The sequence below is a fragment of the Rhinopithecus roxellana genome, chromosome 1, assembly GCF_007565055.1.
Source record: "Rhinopithecus roxellana isolate Shanxi Qingling chromosome 1, ASM756505v1, whole genome shotgun sequence".
In the NCBI taxonomy this organism is placed as follows: Eukaryota; Metazoa; Chordata; class Mammalia; order Primates; family Cercopithecidae; genus Rhinopithecus; species Rhinopithecus roxellana.
In genome coordinates this window covers 154,677,987-154,700,702 of record NC_044549.1, presented here as the reverse complement: position 1 = coordinate 154,700,702, position 22,716 = coordinate 154,677,987, and the positions used below count along the sequence as shown (strand labels likewise).

Here is a 22,716-nt window from a genome sequence, read left to right as displayed (position 1 = left end):
AATGTTTGAAAAACACTGATCTAGGATTGTGTTCTTTATAGTTTATTCCTGGCACCATTACACATGTTCAGATGCCAAGAAGCCCATCTACTGAAGCCTCTCAGTAACTTAGTTTTACTTTTGATCAAAATACTTTTTAACGTCACATACTCAATTGCCTGACTATTAACAGAGCATTTATTTTGAGACTATTGTCAAAGTAACAATTACATAACTAGCATTTATTGAATGTTTACTATGTGAATATCACTTGATGTGCATGAACCTATTTAATTTTTACAACTGCATGTGGGACCCAGAGGGCTCAAGTGAATTGCTGAAGGTCGCAAAGCCAGCAATTGGGAGATCCAGGTAATACAGCCTGACTCTAAAACCTTCACCAGTGTTCTTTTTTATTAGGGATGCTTTGAGGAAATAATAAAAATGATTTTAGATAAATAAATATTGATTGTGTCCCCAATTTCATCAAAGACAGATGATAGATAAAAGATTGATCTAACTTACAACAAAACAATTGCACTTTCAAGAGAAACTAGATAGAAACAGTTTGGATATTTCTCTCCTCCAAATCTCATGTTGAAATGTAATCCCCAATATTGAGATGTGGCCTGGTGGGAGGTGTTTAGCTCCCTCATGAATGGCTTGGTGCCTGTATGAGTCTGTTTTCACACTGCCGATAAAGACATACCCGGATCTGGTAAGAAAAAGAGGTTTAATTGGACTTATAGTTCCACATGGCTGGGGAGGCCTCAGAATCATGGTAGGAGGTGAAAGGCACTTCTTACATGGCGGTGGTAAGAGAAAATGAGGATGATGCAAAAGCAGAAATCCCTGATAAAACCTTCAGATCTCGTGAAACTTATTCACTACCATGAGAACAGTATGGAGGAAACTGCCCCCATGATTCAAATTATCTTCCACTTATTCCCTCCTACAACATGGGGAATTATGAGAGTACATTTAAGATGAGATTTGGATAGGGACACACAGCAAAACCGTATCAGTGCCCTCCCCATGGTACTGGTCATACAGAGTGAATTCTCTGTTAGTTCACAGGAGAGCTGATTGTTTAAAAGAGTATGGTGCCCCTCGTCCCTGTCTCTTCTACCCCCGTCACCTTATGACATGCTGCCTGCCATTACCTTCCTCCATGAGTAAATGCTTTCTGAGACCCTCACCAGAAGCAGATGGCAGCTCCATGCTTCCTGTACAGCCTGCAGAACCATGAGCCAAATCAACCTCTTTTCTTTATAAATTACCCAGCTTCAGGTTTTGCGTTATAGCAATGCAAAACAGACTAACAAAATAGTGTGTTTTGTTACTTAAAAAGCACACACTTTAAAAATTCCTTTAGTTATCACCATCTTTTTTCCTGCTGATATTGGAAAGAAGAGAGTAATACACTTTACTCACTGTAACAGAAAAAAAGTGCAGTGAAATTCCTGTTGTATTATTAAATTTAAATGAAACCACCATTGAAAAGAGAAGTTATGTGTAAACACAATGTAATGTTTTGTATTATTATCCTCTTAGGTTTTACTAAGTTAAGATAGTTTTATATTCCTAAGTTATCAGGGAAAGCTTTTCTAATTAATCACAAAAGGAAGCTTAAGCTTGGATAGCGTCTGGCAGCCCCTTTGTTTTCCATATGTGATCAGTGGTAAGACATTCCTTGGGCTCTGTTGAAGCACAATTGAAAAAATATTGATTTAGTATATTTAAGATAGATTTCTCTAAGGATTATGTGGTTACTTTCTCAGGCCTGTCATTGAGCAGTCACATACAAATTCTGGCTTTCCGAATTCACATTCTGTGATGTGTCAGTATGGTTGTTTGTCTACCTCAAAGATTCTGAAGGTTGTTGCAGATTAGTTCGTGGTCATGTATGTTTTGAGTAAGACGCTGGGCATTGGATCTAATTCTAGTATGTAAACATCCAAGGGTGGAGACTGTTTCTTAATTAAATAGACCATTCCCCTTGGCCTTTTGTTTCCTTTAATAACCTGGATAAGATTTTCCTGTGTAACAGTTTTTATTTGATGATTATGTTTCTGATTTTTCTTTTCCTAGCATGGTACTTTTCAGTTAGTCCTGCTCCTCTACCTTGAAACCGAAATGAATACTGAACAAATAAATCGTTAATGTATTAGGCAAGATCTGTTTATTTTCATCCCATTTCGCAATCATTAAGGCCATAATTAGTTCAGGCAAAGATCATCTATGGATGCTAAAACCACTGGGTGGGTGCAAGGTTTTTGACAAGTAGCATACTCACAGTGCCCCAAAGTATCACCTCACAGATTATTTTTAATTTAAAAATTTTGCAGTCATGCTTACAATGGTGAAATGTAGACACTACCTTAATTGAGTCATGAAACTCAGCATCACCACACATGGGCCAGACTGACACCATGAGCTTCCTGATGGGATGCAGCAGAAAGGATGTGGCCTCATGCATGTGATATTCCGGCCTAACTTACTTAATCTGGATCCAATCATCAAGGAAAATCAGATTTGTGGACTTTTTATAAGACACCTGACCAGAATTATTTTAAAAGTTAGCTTTATAAAAATCAAAAATCAGCTGGGACCCTGTTCTAAATTAAAAGAGAATAAAAAGACATATCATTTTATTATGTGATGTTTGGATTTGGGGTGGAAATTAACAGTAGATAAAAGGACACTACTGGCACCAGTAGTGAAATGTGAGTATGGGTGATACCAGATAATACTGTTTCTCTGTTAAATTTCTCCAGTGTGATAATGGTTTTGAAAAAATTAGAAATTCTTAGGAGATGCAAACTGAGGTAGGGGTGGTTTTGTAACATCTTACAGATGGTTCAATTGCAACAGCAAATCTAATTTATGTAGACAGAAAGCCAGTGTGATGAAATGGTGGCCACTGATGAATCTGGGTGAAGGATGGGTGAGTGAAGTTTATTGTAATAGTTGTTCAACTTCTCTGTGAATTTAAATATTTTTGGATATAAAGAATGAACAAGTAAATAAATACAAATGAATGATCTTTCATAACTAATTGCTGGTACTCCTCGTCTATCACCTGTAGTTAGTGGGTTAGTGAGAGTTGTGCTAAAATATGACCCCTTTAAAATCAGACTCTTGATAATGGCCTAAGTTTATTTCATTCACACACTGTAAATTTTGGTTCTGGGCTCTTGTTTATTGGACCATCTTTATGTACTTACAGTGGGGGAGACATCATCCTATAGTTCTGCTGGCGGCACTTTACTATGATTTGTCAAGTCGTAGTAAGTCCCAACTGTGGTTTGGTGAGCTTTTATTATACATGTATTCAGAGAATAGATAAAAATAAATATAAAAATAACATGTTCAAATGGTTTATTCATGGGTCCTTGGTAAAAGGATGCTGTCACTAGACACTTTTGGTGCCCCACCTCGCATCTTCCCCTCCCACCTTGGTAAAAGAATGTGGTCCTTGGTAAAAGGATGCTATCACTAGACACTTTTGGTGCCCCACCTCGCTACCTCCCCTCCCACCTTCGTGTACCAGCAGCTGCTACAGCGATCAGCTCTGCACAGTTGTGACCTGGTAGCACTTGGCTTCAACTGCAACGCCTTTCACTTACTTTCTGTGCCGGGCCTTCTCTACATTCGTTTACCTTCTGAGACTTGTGAGACTTATTCACAACCAGGAGAACTGTGTGGGGGAAACGGGGGAAACTGTCCCCATGTTTCAATTATCTCCCCCACGGTCCTGCCCACAACACATGGGGATTGTGGGAGCTACAATTCAAGATGAAATTTGGGTGGAGACACAGCCAAACCATGTCTCCTTCCTTCTCTGCTTAACTCTTTCTAGTCCCTCAGTACTGTTCCTCGGAATTGATCCCAAAATAAATCACCTACATGCAAGCTTTTCTCACAGGCATTGTTTTTCTTGGCAGAACACAGACTAAGACGATGTAATCTTTGAAATCTCTCTAGGGATGGTCGAAGAGTGTGGGGATTGTTATAATTACGTTAACTACTTTGTAAAAGTTTGTGGTGATAACTTGAAAAAGCACTCGTCAGGAGAATCTTCCTTGTTACTGGTGTTGAAAAGGTCATTTATCAATAAGGTAACTAGCAGAGCTACAAGGATAGGAAGTTAGGGAGAAGACATGTTGGTAAATCTATTGGATTCTGTTGCTTGGTTATAGGACTTTGGATCCTGGTCTCTAGTATAAGGGGTTGAAAGTAGCAAGAGCCCCTAAATCTAAAAGTAAATGAGTGTCTAGAGATTTGTGGCAGGACCTGGGCAGGACAACAGTTATTTGAAATGAGATATAAAATTGAGACTTGAGAGTAAAAAAAAAGGCCTATCTAGTTCATAATGGGATTGAAATATAGGAGCAAAGCTACTATAGTATTTGCACAATCTTCCCCTACGCCCCACCGTGCTGCCCTGTTATCCAGTTTTTGTGCAAAATCACACAGCATTAGACTGGAACTTGTAATAAGTTGCATCAACCTAATTTGAGAAACTGAAAATAGGAAGCAGTCTGAACTTAGAGGGTAGGGAGAATAAGGATGCTGGAAACTAATTGATGTCTTACAAGCACAGACTGGTTGCATATCATAATTACTTGTTTTATTGTATAGTTCAGGGTAATTCTGTGACTTGTTGAGTCTCAGTGGTTAGATATTGCAGTGACTTCAGCCATAGGCAGTTGATGTACTTTCTGCTTCAGTAAAGTACAGATGTAGAAGACCTGATTAAATCCTGTCTCTTTACTAATACCCCGAGGGAACACTTAATGAATGATGCTTCCCTCAAGAAGAAGAATAATTAACAATAGCTATATTATTCATATTAAGTTATAGTTACTGGTTGCTATAATTAATGCTATTTAGGAAAATCGTCATAATTATAGCACTTTACAACTTACAGAGTATTTTCCCATCCATTTTCTTATCTGAATCTTATAACATCACCTTGGCTTAGGTAGAACATGTGATATTCTCTTCATTTTATAGATAAGAAAACTATGGCCCAGGGAAAGATTTAAGCAGACACCACTCTACCACCCTTGTCAATATATTGGACTATCTAAGAGTATGTGGAAATACACTTACCAAGTTTATGTCTACTATAATATTTTATGTCTGCACACAAGAGAATCAACTTTACTCAGTTTTTAGTTGCCTTCCATAACAATAATGTCCTGCCTTTCCTTGTACCAGGACCCATTACCCAGAATGTTCACATGGATTTTAAATGTTAAATGGAATTTTCCTTAATAATACCACAATGTTTCATAGTTGTTACTGCCCTTTGAGATGAACATGAAATCTTCTCTGATAGAGGGATTAGCACCTTGAAAACATCTGTTTTCAGTATACAGACCAGTTGGCCTGAAACGGTTTAATCGGACTGGAAATTCAGACTCAGAAAAGTCTGAATTTCAACCAACCTGTCATGTCACTCTTTTTCTATTTTTGGCTATGGCAAGAGAGTTGAAGAAAATCGCTCAATTTTACAAGGCTAGCCTTCAAATCTAGGCCATCCAGCTTGATGATATACACATACTTACCAGTGTGAGCATGTACACACTCACACGTGTGTGCACACACAGATACACAGTGAGCCTCTCTGCTTCCCTTTTTATATCAAATTCTAGAGTACCCACTGCTTACTGTTGTACCTCTAACTGTATTTACCCATGCCTGTGTCACAGTCTGTCATTATTCATTGGTTTATTTATTCAAAAATACTTATTAAACACTTACATGGGCTAGGCCTTGAACGAGATGCCGAGGAAACAGGAACAAAACAAACAAAGCTTCTCATGAAGCTTATATGTTCTAGGGGGGGAGACTGAAAATAAACAGAAAAATACACATGGTGGTAGTTATTATTAAAAAATAGATTTAAAAGGGTAAGGGAATAAGATGATGTGATGTAGAGGGGTCATAATAATAAATCCAGAAGGAGAAAATATGTGATAATGTGAACGCTCTCTCTCTCTCTCTATATATATATAAAATATATGTGTGTATATATATATGTGTGTGTGTATATGTGTGTGTGTGTGTGTGTGTGTGCATATATGTTTGAGACAGAGTCTCACTCTGTCGTGTAGGCTGGAGTACAGTGGTGCGATCTTGGCTCACTGCAACCTCCGCCTCTAGGGCTCAAGCAATTCTCCTGCCTCAGCCTCCCAAGTATCTGGGATTACAGGGACCCGCCACCACGCCCAACTAATTTTTGTATTTTTAGTAGAGACGGGTTTCACCATGTTGGCCAGGCTGGTCTTGAACTCTCGGCCTCAGATAATCCACCTGCCTTGGCCTGTCAACCTGCTGGCATTACAGGCATGAGCCACCGTGTCCGGCCTGAAATCCATGTTTAAAGAGGGCTGACAAACAAGGAAGCCAACTGCCTCTTGAGGTAGGTTTGGCTCCAAGGACCTGGGCCACAACTTCAGAGACAGCTGATGTTACTCTGCTTGAGACAGATCAGGCCCAGGAAGGATTAACTCAAGCTGACTAAGTTCAAAAAAGAATGATCAAAACACCAGATCCCATTATGTTTCTTTTACACAGAAAGTTAAATAAGCTGCAAGACTCAGGTAAGGTGGTTTGGTGAGTAAGCTACTAGGGCATACGGAACTAGTGGTCGTCACAGGCCATTACCCTTTACACCTGCTTCAACGTATTCACTAAAATGACAGATTGACTTAAAGGGTTGTAAGATTTAGTGCTTGCCTGTCATGGCACCCTACTTGTTGTTCCTTCTGAAGATATTCTAGTTTCTTGGTTGGTTAATGCTTTCTCTAAACTCTTGCAGACACCAGATACTCTCTTGATATTTTACGTCCTTAGACTAAGTCCAATAGAATTGATTAGATTATTGTAACTTTCCACTATTGTATTGCCATTGAGTCTTGCTGAAGATACACTTTGGTCTCTTAATGAAGTTTTAAGAGCTTCTTCCATACACATACATGATCATTATTAAACTGTCACTTTAAAAGGTTATTGTTTTTTACTTCACCCTGCCTCCAGATACTAGGGTCATCTCACCTTATACATCCTTGCTTTTAACTCTAGACAGATTCTTTGCTTCTTTTTCCCAAACTTGATCATAATTCCTGGAAACACCCTGTCTCGATATTATTGCCCTCTACTCTCCTGTTGATTCTGAGTGCAGGTGATACGAGGTTCTGACATAGGAAATCCGGAGATCCTGACTTCATTGTCTATGCTCACTGCGACATGCTTCCTCTGCAGCCCCTTGGCAGAGCCCTAAGAGGTCTCTTTCCAGTTCATGTTCTAGGTGCATCCCTTGGGTCTTGCCATCTCTAGCGCACATACATACCCGATACCCCCGAACCTCAGACTTCCAAGCACTCTCACGCTCCAATGTCTTCAAGTGCTGATTCCTCTTTCTGGAATGTCAGTGTCCCTTCCCTGCTCCTTGCTACTCCGATAAATATCATTCTAGGCAGTGGTTTCAAAACACCAAGAGCTTGTGAGCTCTCTTCAGCTGGTTCTGCTCTTTAAGTGCAGGAATGGAGACATTTATTTTCCTTTACTTGTATACTTATTAAAAAAGAAAGAAAGAAAGAAAAACAACTTCTAAATAAGAGTGTGACCCGGGACAAATCTTTTATTTTTCAGTTTTCGTATCTGTCACAAAGTGATAATTCTATCTCAGCCTACCTCACTAAGATTTTATGAAAGCTTAATTAAAAAAAAAAAGAGGTGCAGAAAAACTTGGACAAAACCACATTATAACTTGAGAAATTTGAACTTATAATGATATCGATGGAAATTTCCTTTATTAACATGTCTGTGTTGCTTCCAGCAAGGAAATCCCGGAGGCAAGACACTTGAGGAGAGGCGCTCCAGCCTGGACGCTGAGATTGACTCCTTGACCAGCATCTTGGCTGACCTTGAGTGCAGCTCCCCCTACAAGCCTCGGCCTCCGCAGGTTAGTGCCACCCACAATCGTCCCCACACAGCCATTCCCACATATTCTACTCTTATAGAAAGAACATGCTGCATCTGAGAGCTCTTTTATTCTTTTCTTTCTTTCTCTTTCTTTATTTCTTTTTTCTTTCTTTTATCCTTCCTTCTTTTCTTTTCTTTTCTTTTCTTTTTTTCTTTTCTTTCGATGGAGTCTCACTGTGTCACCCAGGCTGGAGTGCAATGCCACAGTCTTGGCTCACTGCAACCTCCGCCTCCCGGGTTCAAGCAGTTCTCCTGCCTCAGCCTCCTGAGTAGCTGGGATTACAAGCACGTGCCACCAGGCCTGGCTAATTTTTGTATTTTTAGTAGAGACGGGGTTTCTCCATGTTGGTCAGGCTGGTCTTGAACTCCTGATCTCGTGATCCGCCTGCCTAATCCTCCCAAAGTACTGGGATTACAGGCTTGAGCCACCATGCCCGGTCCTTTTATTCTTTCTTGATCTTCTTAGAGTCAATGATTTAAGTTGTCTTTTTATTTAATATCAATGTGTGTTAGTCAACTGGCAGAAATTTCTTAAATTGACTCTTTGAGTGCTTTCTTTAAAAATAACACAACATTAGACAAAAATATTATATAAACAAGTAAATCTCTTATTCTGTTGCCTTGCTCTTTTTGCAGCTTTGTCTATATGGTTATTTTGTTACATGTTGTTATAGTTTTCACAAATATGACTTAGCTTGGCTATGCAGGGTTAAGGTGAAGAGCTATGTCTTTTGCAAAGAAATTACTTTTGTTGGATATTAAGGTGGTTTTCATTATTTTTGTCATTGTTATAAATAATGCTACAAGGGACATATTTGTGTGTATTTTCGTTGGAGTTATTTCCTGGCCTCCGATTTCTAGGAGTGGGGTTGCTACATTGATGAGTGTGACCATTTTATTTACTTTTCTTTCCAAAGGTTGTGAATAGTTTATACTGGTACCACCAATTAGTTTGAATATATCAGTTTCTCCTCAAATTCACTAGAATTTGATGGCTGCAATTAATCTGTGTTTTGTAAGTGCAAATGGTGCCTTGTTAGCTTTTCTTTGCTTTTTTATTTTTTACGTTTTTATTTTTGCCTACTTTGGAGCTTGGCTATCTTTCTGCATCTTCACTTAATATCTGCATTCCAGAAGCTAATCTTCCAACTGCCAGTGATCATTCCCTGCCTCTCTAAAGTCTTGAAAGAGTTGTAGCAAATCTGTTTCAGGGCTTCCAAGTCCTCAGAAGACAGCCATCAGAACTGTAGCTGCAAACATTGGACAAGCAGTATTGTCACCGTGCTGTTGGACTCTTGCGTGACATTTGCTTGACTAAGTGAGAATGCGTACAGCCTCTGAACGTCACTCCAATTCTTGAATGGTAGCTTCTGTATTTACAGTGGTTCCTTTCTTGAATTAAAAACTAGTCTTGTTTCTCTGCTGTCAGTCATTTCAATACTTAACTGCTTATAAGGTGGCAGCACTTTCTTCTTTTTTCTTTTATGAGACGGAGTCTGTTGCTGAGGCTGGAGTGCAGTGGCGCAGTCTCAGCTCACTAAAACCTCCACCTCCCGAGTTCAAGCAATTCTCCTGCCTCAGCCTCCTGAGTAGCTGGGATTCCAGGCGCCTGCCACCATGCCCAGCTAATTTTTGTATTTTAGTAGAGATGGGGTTTCGCCATGTTGGCCAGGCTTGTCTGGAACTCCTGACCTTAAGCGATCTGCCTGCCTTGGCCTCCCAAAGTACTGGGATTATAGACGTGAGCCACTGTGCCTGGCTGCTGTCTTCTTTAGATCCATTCCCTTTACCTTTTCTAAACATATAATGGAATTGTCAGCAATGTGGGGATTCATGGCAAAATACACTATCACTTGGCTCTTCCTTGCTGTCCCTTCTCTTGGCTCTGTCCATCCTGTGAGCAGTAAAAATGTACTTTGTCCCTGTAAATGTGTACTCAGCTCCTCATCTGTAGCAGGCCCTGTGGTCTTTTGGGGGAACTGATGAGGCAGAAAAGTGGATAGTTGAGAGGAAGAGAAATAGGACTCCGTTGTCATCTTCTAATAGCCTGTAATTTTATATGTGAGGCTACGGCCTATACTGCAGGAGCACAAAGAAGATAGTGATATATTCTTTTGAAGGTGACACAGTCAGATAATTCTTATTAAAAGACTTGCATTTTCATCTGAAGGGGTGAGTGGAATTGTATTGCTCGAGACAGCAGCACGGAATAGCCTGAGCCACAGGGCTGCAAGCACCAAGGCTGCATTTAGAGATCTGTAAGCAACCAGATGGCTGCAGATGAAGCCTTCGAAGGCGTGTAGTAGAATATAGGTCTGGGACCAGCCTGGCCAACATGGTGAAACCCCATCTCTACTAAAAATACAAAAATTAGCTGGGCGTGGTGGCGCCTGCCTGTAGTCCCAGATATTCGGGAGGCTGACGCAGTAGAATTGTTTGAACCTGGGAGGCAGAGGTTGCAGTGAGCCAAGATCGTGCCACTGCACTCCAACCGGGGACAGAGGGAGACTCTGTCTAAAAAAAAAAAAAGAGCGAATATAGGTCTGGAAGTTTCCTACAGATAGCATGTAGACACATTTAAATGCTAGATTATGATTTTAATCTGTCTTTTATAGATAATGGGATTATTTGAAGGTTCTCAATTGGGGAAATCTAAAATTCATTCCTAAAAAGGAACATAGGAAGTAAGACCAACTCTAGAAAGATGCAAGAGAATGAGCCCAGGTCAGAAAAATGTTCTCCAGCAAGCCACACTTCATACTTTCTTTTCTTTTTTTTTTTTTTTTTATTATTATACTTTAAGTTCTATGGTACATGTGCACAACCTGCAGTTTTGTTCCATATGTATACATGTGCCATGTTGGTGTGCTGCACCCATTAACTCACCATTTACATTAGGCATATCTCCTAATGCTATCCGTTCCCCCTCCCCCCTTTCCCCCACCCCACAGCAGGCCCCATACTTTCTGACCATTGTTTGATGTTCAGCAATGTTTTTGATTCCACCTGAGCAAATGCCCCAAATCTCATATCTGAAGACAGGAAGGCCACTGATATTGCCACTGGACACAGTGGTATCACGCCCAAATGCTTTTTTGTGCTCCCTTTCCTTTTCTTTTTCTTTCTTTCTTTTTTTTTTTTTTTTTGTTTGAGATGGGTTCTTGCTCTGTCGCCCAGGCTGGAGTGCAGTGGCATGATCTTGGCTCACTGCAACCTCCACCTCCCAGGTTCAAGCCATTCTCCTGCCTCAGCTTCCCGAATTTATGGAGGATAACAACAGTGTTTCTGGCTGCAGTGAATTTGGGGTAATGACTTTGGCTTACATCTACTTTATAAAAAATCATACATGACACTGCATGGATTTATACAACTACCTTAATATTTAAAACTAAAATTTCTAAACATTTTAAATGTGTTTGTCAGGGAGTAGTTTTAGAAGAATAGATGTGAAAAGTTCAGGCGTATTCCTGTAGTGAATTACAGATAAAATGTGAGCATACAGTATCAGAGCTTTAGTGGGCCTTCCAGATCATTTAGCCAAACTTACAGGTGTGTGCCGCCATGCCCAGCTAATTTTTTGTATTTTTAGTAGAGACGGGGTTTCACTTTGTTGGCAAGGATGGTCTCGATCTCCTGATCTCGTGACCGAACCACCTCGGCCTCCCAAAGTGCTGGGATTACAGATGTGAACCACTGTGTCCTGCTGCCCCTGCTTTTTTTTAAACAGAGTTTTCATTTAAATCTTTTTTTCTTCCCCTAAATCCTTACAACCTAATAGACACTGAGGAGATCATGCTTTGAGGTTTATTGTTTAATACAACCTTCATTCTTTAAGGCTGTGTCTATACATGCCTCTCATAAACCATTGCATTTTAATAGGTTTGTTCTGCAGCTACGTTTTGTTTGAGGAATCTTTCTGAACACACAAATTCATCATCACTGGTATTTGGACAGTACTGATTGTGAAGCACTTTCACATATATTCTCACTTGAGGGAGATATAGATATCTCAATTCTGAGATGTGCGTGATGTGCTTCTTTCAGGCGTGATGAAACTAAGACTCACCAAGATTAATGATTTCTCCTTGGCCATATGCTTGAGCACTGTGTGAGCACAACTGGACTTTGAATTTTGACATGTGCTTGGTTTTAAGTTCTAAACACCAGATTGGGGGTGTCAGGTTTTGTTTTCATTTTTGTAATATTTTTACCATCGATGAAAGCTGGCATCAGTCATCTGAGTCACACTGTCCCTTGAATGTGGCTTTCCCATAAAAAGAAAAGCATTCAGAAGGTTAAAAAAATTTAATTGTAATGGCCATTAAGTAGAATAAGTTCATAATTATGGTAAAATACACTTTCAATGTGTCTGTTCCATTCAGAAATTAAAGGATGATCCATTCTAATTTTTTTCTTTTACTATAATTTCACAAAGCAAGAGTTAATTGGGAGATACATCTCATCCTTTTGAATTATCTTCCCTCTGGTAGAACTGAATTAGATGTGTTAATATTTATTGGTTAACATAATTATAGGCTGTGAGAACAATAATCACACACTTAAAATATTAAAAGTATGTGCCAAGAGAAGATGATGTCTGTAGTAGACTGTGTTGTGTTATAATAAAAAGGTATTTGAAAAGTCCTAGAAATGTAGACCGTTAATGCCCAACATTGATGTTTCTATTTTTGTTCAAAGCAAATTTCGAAACCTATAGAATCACCTGACTACTTGAAATAGGCTACTAGGTCTGTGATTTCTCATTAGTCAAACATGTGTTGTAAGCTTTTTTGAATTCATGTCTCTATCATCTTTGGAAGGCTGCTTTGACTCATGGTCTAGGGAAAATGATATATATGTGGAATGTTTATATAGTAAGAGGTTCCAAGGAGCTCCATTCTCATAACAAGTCTGAAAAATGTCTGAGCTCTTGAAAATAGGTTTTACTAGAGCCTTTTCTTCCTTTTATTCTAGGGAGTATTTTCTACTCCCAGATTTTCTGACTTTAGTTCTGTTCACTTACTAATCCATATATTGATTTTGGAAATTTGGCTTAATTCCACATATTCATTGATTCATTGATTCATTCACCTAACATTTGATGAGATCATCCTCTGGATCAGTCATTGGAGATTTAAAGGTTAGTATCCACAGGTCTTTCCTTTAGAGTGATTTTTAATCTTACAGAAGAGATAAGCCCATAATCCCATAAGTAAAAGGGACTCAAAAGAAGGGCTTCAATGTGCTAGTTAAATGGTCAAGTAAATCACCATGTGTCAAAATTATTGGGAGATAAAATACAGGAATACCAATATTGTACCTTATACCTTTCAGTGTCAGGGAGGACTGCATACAGCAGGCCGTATTTGAGCTCACTTGGCTTAAAGTGTTATGGGAAGGGCATGAGATTCAAGGTGCCAGAATAACAAGAGTGAGAAAGTCAAGGAACGTGGAAAGTGAGTATTATTGGAAGCATAAGTTTGTCTAATAGGGTATGTGAAGTGTACATGGGATTACCGCTGAAAACCTCAGACTTACTTAGTAGTACCTAAGTAGCCCTTTTGATGCCGAAGGGCTCTCGTAGTTAGAAAGAGAAATTCATGGGGGGATAGCAACCGTGTTACTGGCTGCAGTGATTTTGGGGTGATTACTTTAGCTTACGTCTACTTTATTAAAAAAATCATCCATGACACTGCATGGGTCTATGCAATTAAACTACATTAGTGTTTGAAACTAAAATTTCTAAACATTTAAAATTTGTTCGTCAGGGAGTAGTTTTAGAAGAACAGATGTGAAAAGTTCAGAGGTGATCCTGGAGTGAATTGCAGAGAAAATGTGATCGTAGACTATCAGAGCTTTAGTGGGCCTTCCAGGTCACGTAGCCAAACTCTTACTTTGCAGATGGAAAGCTTTTGCCCAGAGAGGGAAAGAACATTGCTCAAGGAGGCTCATTTAGAGACAGTTTAGTGATTCTTTTTATTTTCCCTGAACCATGACATAAAGGCCCAGCTTGATGATAAAACCACCAGGGGAGAGTTTGGCTTCCTTTGGTATCACAATTGGTTTATTCCAAAAAGTCTTTCTTTTATGGCAACTTCTTTAAAATATGCCTCAAACAGATAATAAAGAATTAGGCATATCAAATATGTACCTCAAAGGTAAACAGAAAACTTATGACGTTGTAACATCTTTGAGCTAGTGTATATCTACACCCAACCCATTAGGTAGGCATGGTTTGTTAGTGTAAGTACAGCTTAGACTCCAGAAGCTGTGCAGGGGTTGGAATGAAATTCTATCTATTTCTTAGAAGACACAGGATCAATTATGAACTTATGATTTTTGTTTTCCTTCTTTGATCAGAGTTAGGGTACAGTACTCATCTTCTAGTTTCTAGTACAAGGCTGTCTTTTTTCCCCCAAGTAAGTTTGGTAGGATTGGAGCTGATGACTAAGTGACTTGGAACACTTTTCAAAAAAATCATCTTACATTAATATTTCATGGTGGCTGGAGATTTAGTAATTTTTGAATCAAGTTGCTTTTGAATTGATTAAATTGGCTTTCACTATCCTCAGTTAGACTAGTGTGATACTGTGAAATAATGAGAAATAATATATAAACATATTTTTCTACTCCAGTTTCTGAATCAGTGTTTATAAATCCTTATAATTTCCTAGGTGATAGGGGTGCTGGTAGCATCTTTTGTTCTAATATTATTTTGTTATTGACTTTGGTTCCCAACTCAGAGCTACTGAATTCCATGGAATTTCCTGAGCAATGGAAATATCTATTGTTTTGATGAGGCAACTCTTGGTGGGCTCCTGGATTTCGGCTGGTTACCAGAATGACCAAGCAATGATTTGAAGCTTGGAACTTTAATCTCCACCTCCCATCCTCTGGAGATGAGAAAGGGTCTAGAGACTGAATGAATAGCAGATCACGCCTATGTTTTCAAGTCTCTATAAAAATCCCTAAAGTACAGAGAGGTGTCAGGTTGGTGAGCACATCTTTATTCCAGGAAGGTGGCATACCCCAACTCTATGGTAACAGAGCTTCTGTACTCAGGACCCTTTTGGTTCTAGCCCTGTGTACTTCACCATCTGCCTAGCCATCTGTATCCTTTATCATATCCTCTATAAAAACTCATAAACGTAAGTAAGGATTTCCCTGAGTTTCATGAGCAATTTTAGCATATTATCAAACTTGGGAAGAGGATAATGGCAAACCCCAATTTGTAGTCAAATCAGACAGAAGTCTGGGTAACCAGTGACCACCCCTACTCTGCCCCACCACTGCAGTTTGTGATTGACATATGAAATGGAAACAGTCTTGGGGAACTTGAACCCTTAACTTGTGGGATCTGCAGTAACTCCAGGTAGATTGTGTTAGAACTGAATTGAGTCATAAGCCACCCATCTGGTATCAGAGAATTGCTTGATGTATGAAAAATAAACCCACACATTTGGTGCCAGAAGTGAAGTGTTCTGGCCAGGCGTGGTAGCTCACACCTGGAATCCCAGCACTTTGGGAGGCTGAGGCAGGTGGATTGCTTGAGGTCAGGAGTTCAAGACCAGCCTGGTAAACATGGCGAAACCCCAGCTCTACTAAAAACAAACAAACAAACAGACAAACAAACAAAACTTAGCTGGGCGTGGTGGCATGCTCCTGTAATCCCAGCAACTCCAGAGGCTGAGGCAGGAAAATTGCTTGAACCCAGGAGACGGAGGTTGCAGTGAGCTGAGATCACGCCACTGCACTCCAGCCTGGGCAACAGAGCAAAACTCTGTCTCAATAAATAAATAAGTAAATAAATAAGTAAATAAATAAATAAATAAATAAATAAATAAATAGAAGCGAAGTGTTCTGTGAGTATCATAGAGAAAATAAGTGAGTTTTTCTTCTTCAACTAATATAAAAAAAATTTGGAGATATTTTGAAAATAAGAATAGGGTGGGGCATAGTCTGCTAGCCTCGTCTCCAAGTTTGCCAACGGGAAAAGCATTAGCTTCTTGATTCCCTGAGGTCCCCTCTCTGAAAGGAGCTCCGTTTGTGTGAACCTGTCCACATTACCAGTTTGCGGTTCCTTTTTGTTATTTCAAAACTGGGCAGGGTGACTACACTCCGTTCCCCCTTTTCAGGAGATAGAATATTATTCTAAAGCTACAAGAAATAAGATGTTGGCTCAAAACAACAGCTCACACGGTCATTTCCATTTCATTTTGGGATTGTTAGCTTATGTCTGGAGTTTGTCTTAAAGCTTCAGGACTTTGAAGGTTGGAGGCTGATCCTTTCTGAATGCTGTTCGTCCTATAAACAATATATTTAATTCCTCACTTTAAAAACTATTCTAACTTCTTAGTCTATTTGGAAACTGAGTACTGAAATGCTGTGTGGTCATATGGACACATTGTTAACTGCAATCCCAGCACTCCCACACTGGGTTCCTTTCATAGAGCAGTCATGTATGAGGCAACCTGAGAAATTATTTCAGGTATGTGTGTGTTGTATTTAGAGCTTTTTATAAGAATCCGTGTGGTCTGAGGGCTTGGGTGCAGTGTAATCAGGGTGGAGTCTTGTGGTACCCTGGATCTTCCCTTCTCATGTGTTCTGTGTTCTAACTTGCAAATGCCAGGAGGAGCTGCAGGGGTGATTAATTAGTAATTAAAATGTTTCATATTTCATATTATTCAATGCAAGCCAAACATGTAGGCTACTGGGAGATGAAAGCTACAACATGCTGATACTGTGTGATGAGACATAGACTGTCCCTGCAGACTAGAGACTTTGCTGTTTCTGGCAAGGCTGCTTGGGACTTGAGACAGGAAATGGGTAATACTCTTTTGGAAAAGAAAATGAGTGTGGATAGTGGCATCTTCCTCCTCCTCCTGTATTCTATTGGGAAAAATTTAGGAGCTTTTCATGATCTGCTGAGAAATGGATTTGTCTATGTATGGGCATTGTCTGCTTAATAATAGCTTTCTTTAAGAGCTAGGGTAAAAGTTGAAACGTTATAGAAACATCTGTTATATGATATTAAGTGGAATACGGTAAAATAAAATGTGCAAAACACCATTTTTAAAGAGAAAGGGATCTTATTCTTCACAGTGCCCATGTTTTATTTAGAGGATCTGGGTTGTTTTGGATTTACCTGTACCCGCCAGAAAACTTCAACAGTTAAATAACAATGATTTGGGGGTGGAGGAGTGGTTAGCTGACTCAGAGTTGCATGCCAATACTTTTATGACAGGCAATTAATTTTTAGATGGTATATAATTGCATTTCAATAACATTTATACCCCATCTTTTTTTTAGAAGATGATGTGTTTGTGTCATCTGTAATGAGCATAATCAACGTTAGCTTTAAATAAATTTTGTTTTGAGTGCCATGAAAATGTAACATTTTCAGAGTGGAAATTTAGCCTAAAAATCTACCTTGCATTGCACCTCTACAAAGCTTTTGCACAAAAATGTTCGTTTCACTTGTCCCAGTGTAAGAACTGGCTCTGAATGTATCTTAGCTCCTAGCGGGCATAGGGGAGGACAGCTGAGCAGATAGCAGCTGAGTGCCGTGGGGTGTTCATTCAGCTAAAGCTTGGGAGGGGACTGTCTTCTGTCGTTCTCTAGCCATGGTCCTTGTGGTAGCCTTTAACTGTGATTTGTTTGTTTGACCTTGAGGAGTCCTTGGCTCCGAGATGATTATGTTACATTACACTGAATCACTCAATCCAGCATTGGTTTAAAAAGAAACGAACAAAGCTGCCTGTTGAGTTTCTCTATTTTACAACAGTATCTTAGTGGAAATAATTAGCCCTATGTCTATGCAGAAGCACACATCACATTTGCAAAATTAAAGAGTGTTCTTGTTAGGACTGGTTTCTCTATTTCTTTCTTCCTCTCCCACTGTTTAAATATCTATTTTGGTCGTAGTGTTAGTATGAAACCCCTTAGTTCTTTTCTCTTTTGATTTAAAAAGCAAATAAACAAGAAAACACAAGTCTAGCTATATTTTTTTAAACTCAAGATGACTGGATATAACCATGGCAAATATGCAGGATTGTTGTGTTTTAAGAGAAAAAGCCGTATCTCAGAAAATCTGTAGTCATTGTTTTGTCTATTTTGACATCTATTTGTTTACATACTTTATAGCGAAACTAAAGTATAGTGATAATAAGGAAGATCTCTAGACAGAAGGTTAGAGGTGGTTAATAACCCATCCTACATATCACAATTTTTCGTGTTCAGTAACTGGTTTACCCTCCACGCAAAATATCACATTGGAATGTAACTGCTAAGGTTCTTTTCACACTGTGGAAAAATCACCAGTAAAGTTAAACATTGCCTTTCAGTGGATATATTAACAATAAAGACAAAACTTTAGTTCATGTTGCATAATTTGAGCATGCATATTTCCTTATACATCTGTAAGCTGGAACTATTGAAATGAAATACACAAAGTGAGCACATATTGCTGTTGAGCCAGCAGTTACAGTTTTCATTTGCAAATGCAGACAGAACCATTTGTGCATTTTTGTCTTTCTGCTTTGGATCCTACGCTCAGACCCAAATATGCACCTAAGTTAGGGGGTCATGTTGAGGTTCCAGACTACAGAAGGGGATCAAATTATGTTTCATTGTATTGAGTCACAAATATTTCAACATGAAGTAAAAATTTTGGAAGTTTTACATAACAGAGGCTACCTTATAGGAACAGTAGAAAAGTGTAAAATGACTTCAGTTTGAATAACAAAGAAATCGTTGTGATGAGTACCAGACTGTGAAGTCCCTGAGGCAAGGTTATCATTTGTTTTCTGGCACATGAGAGGCATACAAATTTATTTTTGCTGAATAAATAAGTATTGTCTTGAAATCTTTACATTTCCATTCTAGAAATATGCTAGAAAAGCGAATCTGTAATAGACATAGAGTTTGTGAGTGCATGACAGAGTTATAGCTGCTTTCTGATTTTTTTTAAATAACGAACATGTATTTGCATTAAGACAAATAAATACGGCTGAAGTGAATTTCTTTTTTATAAGAACAACCTAACGGTAACCAATGATTCATCTGAAATTTTCTGCTTTACTCTTATATTGCCTTATATCACTTGATGCCAATGTACTTTGTTAAGAAGATGATGTTTTCATGGGGTGTAATTCAATATTATATCCATTCTGTTACTGTTGAGATAACATAAGAAGAAATATCAAGTCTTTTTCTATATTCTCCACAGAACTGAAGAAAACAGAGGACCATTATGTTACCATTTCCTAAATAAAGACCAATATGATAAATTCCTTATATTCAGTGACAGGAAAGAAGTTACTTAGCTAATGTACTGATATATGCTTCTTTTTTTCAGAAAACAACGTCAACAGAAACACCTGTATAATTATTACATGATTGTTTCTTTCTTTCTCTCTTCTCTTCTCTTCTCTTCTCTTCTCTTCTCTTCTCTTCTCTTCTCTTCTCTTCTCTTCTCTTCTCTTCTTTTCTTTTCTTTTCTATGGAGTTTTGCTCTTGTTGCCCAGGCTGGAGTGCAATGGCGTGATCTCAGCTCACCGCAACCTCCGCCTCCTGGGTTCAAGCAATTCTCCCGCCTCAGCCTTGCAAGTAGCTGGGATTACAGGCACGTGCCACCATGCCTGGCTAATTTTTGTGTTTTTAGTATAGATGGGTTTTCTCCATGTTGGTCAGGGTGGCCTTGAACTCCCGACCTCAGGTGATCCACCCGCCTCGGCCTCCCAAAGTGCTGGGATTACAGGTGTGAGCCACTGCACCCGGTCATATTACATGAATTTTTTGCGTTTACTGCCAGGGAACTCTGCTTCATTAAAGGAAGCCTCCAAGATTCACCTCTTCCTTCCTTAATAAGTCTTGACCAGGTATTTGAAATGTGATAAATATATGCCAATTATAAAGTATTTCAAAGCTAATTAATTGTCTAAATCTAAGTCATGCTTTTCAAATGGAAATAAACTTGTGTCCATACACATATATTTGCCTATAGACATCTTAAAAATGTATCTAAACTTCAGACAATTTTAAAAAGACAATATTGAATTTTAAATGGATTCTTTGCTTATATTGATGGTAAATAAGGGGTCCATTAAAGTAGCATATTCTGCTGGTGTAAATGAAATATAAGATTTAAAGTGGGTTAAAAAGATATAATATTTACTTGTTCCTTTTAAGAAATAAGTTGAAGAAACAACGAAGCTTGAGGTATGTGTTGTCAGACATATGAACCCATAAAGTAAATCATTTGTGAAGTGTCTTGAACTCCTTCTAATTTCATCTTGATGTTGTACTGCTTGTCTGAAAATGCTGGAAAATGTTACTTTTAGATACTGCTAGAGGTGCTAAGCTTCTTACCATTCAGGAATCTTCTTGGCTCCCTCCATCACCCAGCCAACACAGAGTTATGTTTTATTTCCCAAATGGCCAACTTTGTTAACTTGATGCTTACCCCAAGGCAGTCAAAGTCAGGAAACAATTTTTATAAACAGCATCCTGGATGACTTAATATTTGATGTGATACTAATTTTAGAGCTTTTTCTCCCATCATCTAGTCTAGCATAGCTAAAATTATGATGTTTAACTTTGTTGATCCACAGTCACTTGTGAATGAGATCTCCCAACCAGGAAGGAAGGAAAGAGAGGAAAATCCAGGTGGTCTGTTTGCAGCTCTGCTAGCACAGGTTTCCTTGAGTGCTTTCTGAAGGAAGAGTGGATAGAGATGTATCTTTCAGGGACATTGCCTTTTTAGCACTATTGATTGTATCATGTGGGCAGAAGAAAAGGAAACAATAGATTTCATGACCAAAGTTATGTAAAAAGGGGCTGAAATGTATTTTGAAAACTGTGACTAAGTAAGAGTGGCTTTTTGAGAAGTGAGATGGGATTCAAGACAGTGGCCATTGTGTATGTATTTCCAAGAGCCATCTGAATACTCCCTTTTATTTATTTTTTGGCTTATTCACTCATTTATTCCTTTATTCACTGATTGCTAATTGAATACAAAGTCTCTGTCGATTTGTTCAAAGATATTAAAGAAGACCTAAATCCTTGGAAAGACATATTCTGTTGATTATTTGCAAGATGTAATATTGTTAAGTGAGATATTACTCAATTTGATTGATAGATGCAAAGCAATCCCTATCAGAATCTAAGCTAGCTTCTTTGTAAGAATTGACAAACATCCTTAAATTCATGGATGTTCGAGAGACCCAGAATTGCCAAAATAATCTTGAAAAAGATGAGGAACTTTCCGACACACACTTCCCAATTTCAAAACTTTCTTTCAAATGACGGAAATCAAGCAGTGTGATATTGGCCTGAGATATACATAAAGATCAATGGAGTAGAATTGAGAGTCCAGAAAGAAACCATTATGTCTATGGAAAATTGATTTTCAACAGGGTGTTGAGACATTTAAACAGGGAAAAAGTAGTTTCCTCAACAAACGATGCCAGAACAACCAGATATCTACAAAGAGCAAAACTGGACACCCTATCTCATGTCATAAGACACAAATGTAAAGGATAAAACTATGCAACTTGTAGAAGAAAATATAGAAGTGAGGTTCATGAAATTGAATTAGTCAGTGGTTTCTTAAACATGACACCAAAGCACAAACAACTAAAGAAAAAATAGATGGGTTGGACTTCATCAGAATTAACCACTTTTGTGCTTCAGCTGACACCATCAAGAAAGTGAACAAACAATCCATGGAATTTGCAAATCATTTATCGGCTAAAGGGCTTATATCTGGAATATATTAAGTTTCTTACAACTCATTAAGAAAAAGACAACCCAATTAAGTAAGAAACAAAAGATCTGAATAGACATTTCCCCAAGGATATACAAGTGGATAATATGCCTAGGAAAAGATGCTGAACGTATTTAGTGATCAAGGAAATCAAAACCACAATGAGATACCACTTCACACTCACTAAGGTGTCTATAATAAAAAAAGACAACATGTGTTGGCAATGTGATACAGAAATTGGAAACATCATACATTGGTGGTGGATTGTAAAATGGCCTAGCCCTTTTGGAAGCAATCTGTCAATTCTTCAAAATTGGCCATAGTTACCACATGACCAAGCAAGTATATTCCTATTTATGTATCCAAGGAAATTAAAACATATGACCACACAAAGACCTGTATAAAGATATTCATAGCAACATTATTCATAACAGCCTAAAAGTGGGAACAACTAACTATCTATCAATTGGTGAATGGATAAACAAAATGTTGTGTATCCATACAATTGAATATTAACTCAGATATAAAAAGGAACAAAGCTCTGAAATGTGCTATGATATGGACGAACCTGGGAAACATTATGCTATACAAAAGAAGTCAGACACAAGTGACCACAGTTAATGATTCCATTTATATGAATGGGCAAATCCACAAACACAGAAAGATTAGTGGTTGCCAATGGCCAGGATGAGGGGACGATAGAGAGTGGCTACTAAGGATACAGGATTTCTTTTGGAAATGTGATTAAAGTATTCTGGAATTTGCTGCACAATTCTTTGAATATACTAAGAATCACTAAATTGTGCATTTTTAAAGGGCATATTTTATGGTATGTGAATCATGTCTTAACTAAAAAATTTATTTTAAAAGGCTCTGTATTGAATAATGTGCCTAGAGTACACAGATGGCATTGGGAGTGGCCTCCACCCTGAATAAGCTTACAGTCTATTGGGGAAAAATGCAGTCTAACAGTT

At 38.5% G+C, this 22,716-nt stretch overlaps 1 protein-coding gene across 1 annotated transcript in view; it reads left to right on the top strand.

Moving 5' to 3' along the window:
- LPP (LIM domain containing preferred translocation partner in lipoma) overlaps positions 1–22,716 on the top strand; it is a 670,645-nt gene that overhangs the window by 286,142 nt on the left and 361,787 nt on the right. Inside the window, exon 6 of the mRNA XM_030932348.1 lies at positions 7,832–7,957. Coding sequence (XP_030788208.1) covers positions 7,832–7,957 — 126 coding nt within the window. The remainder of the gene's footprint in view (positions 1–7,831; positions 7,958–22,716) is intronic.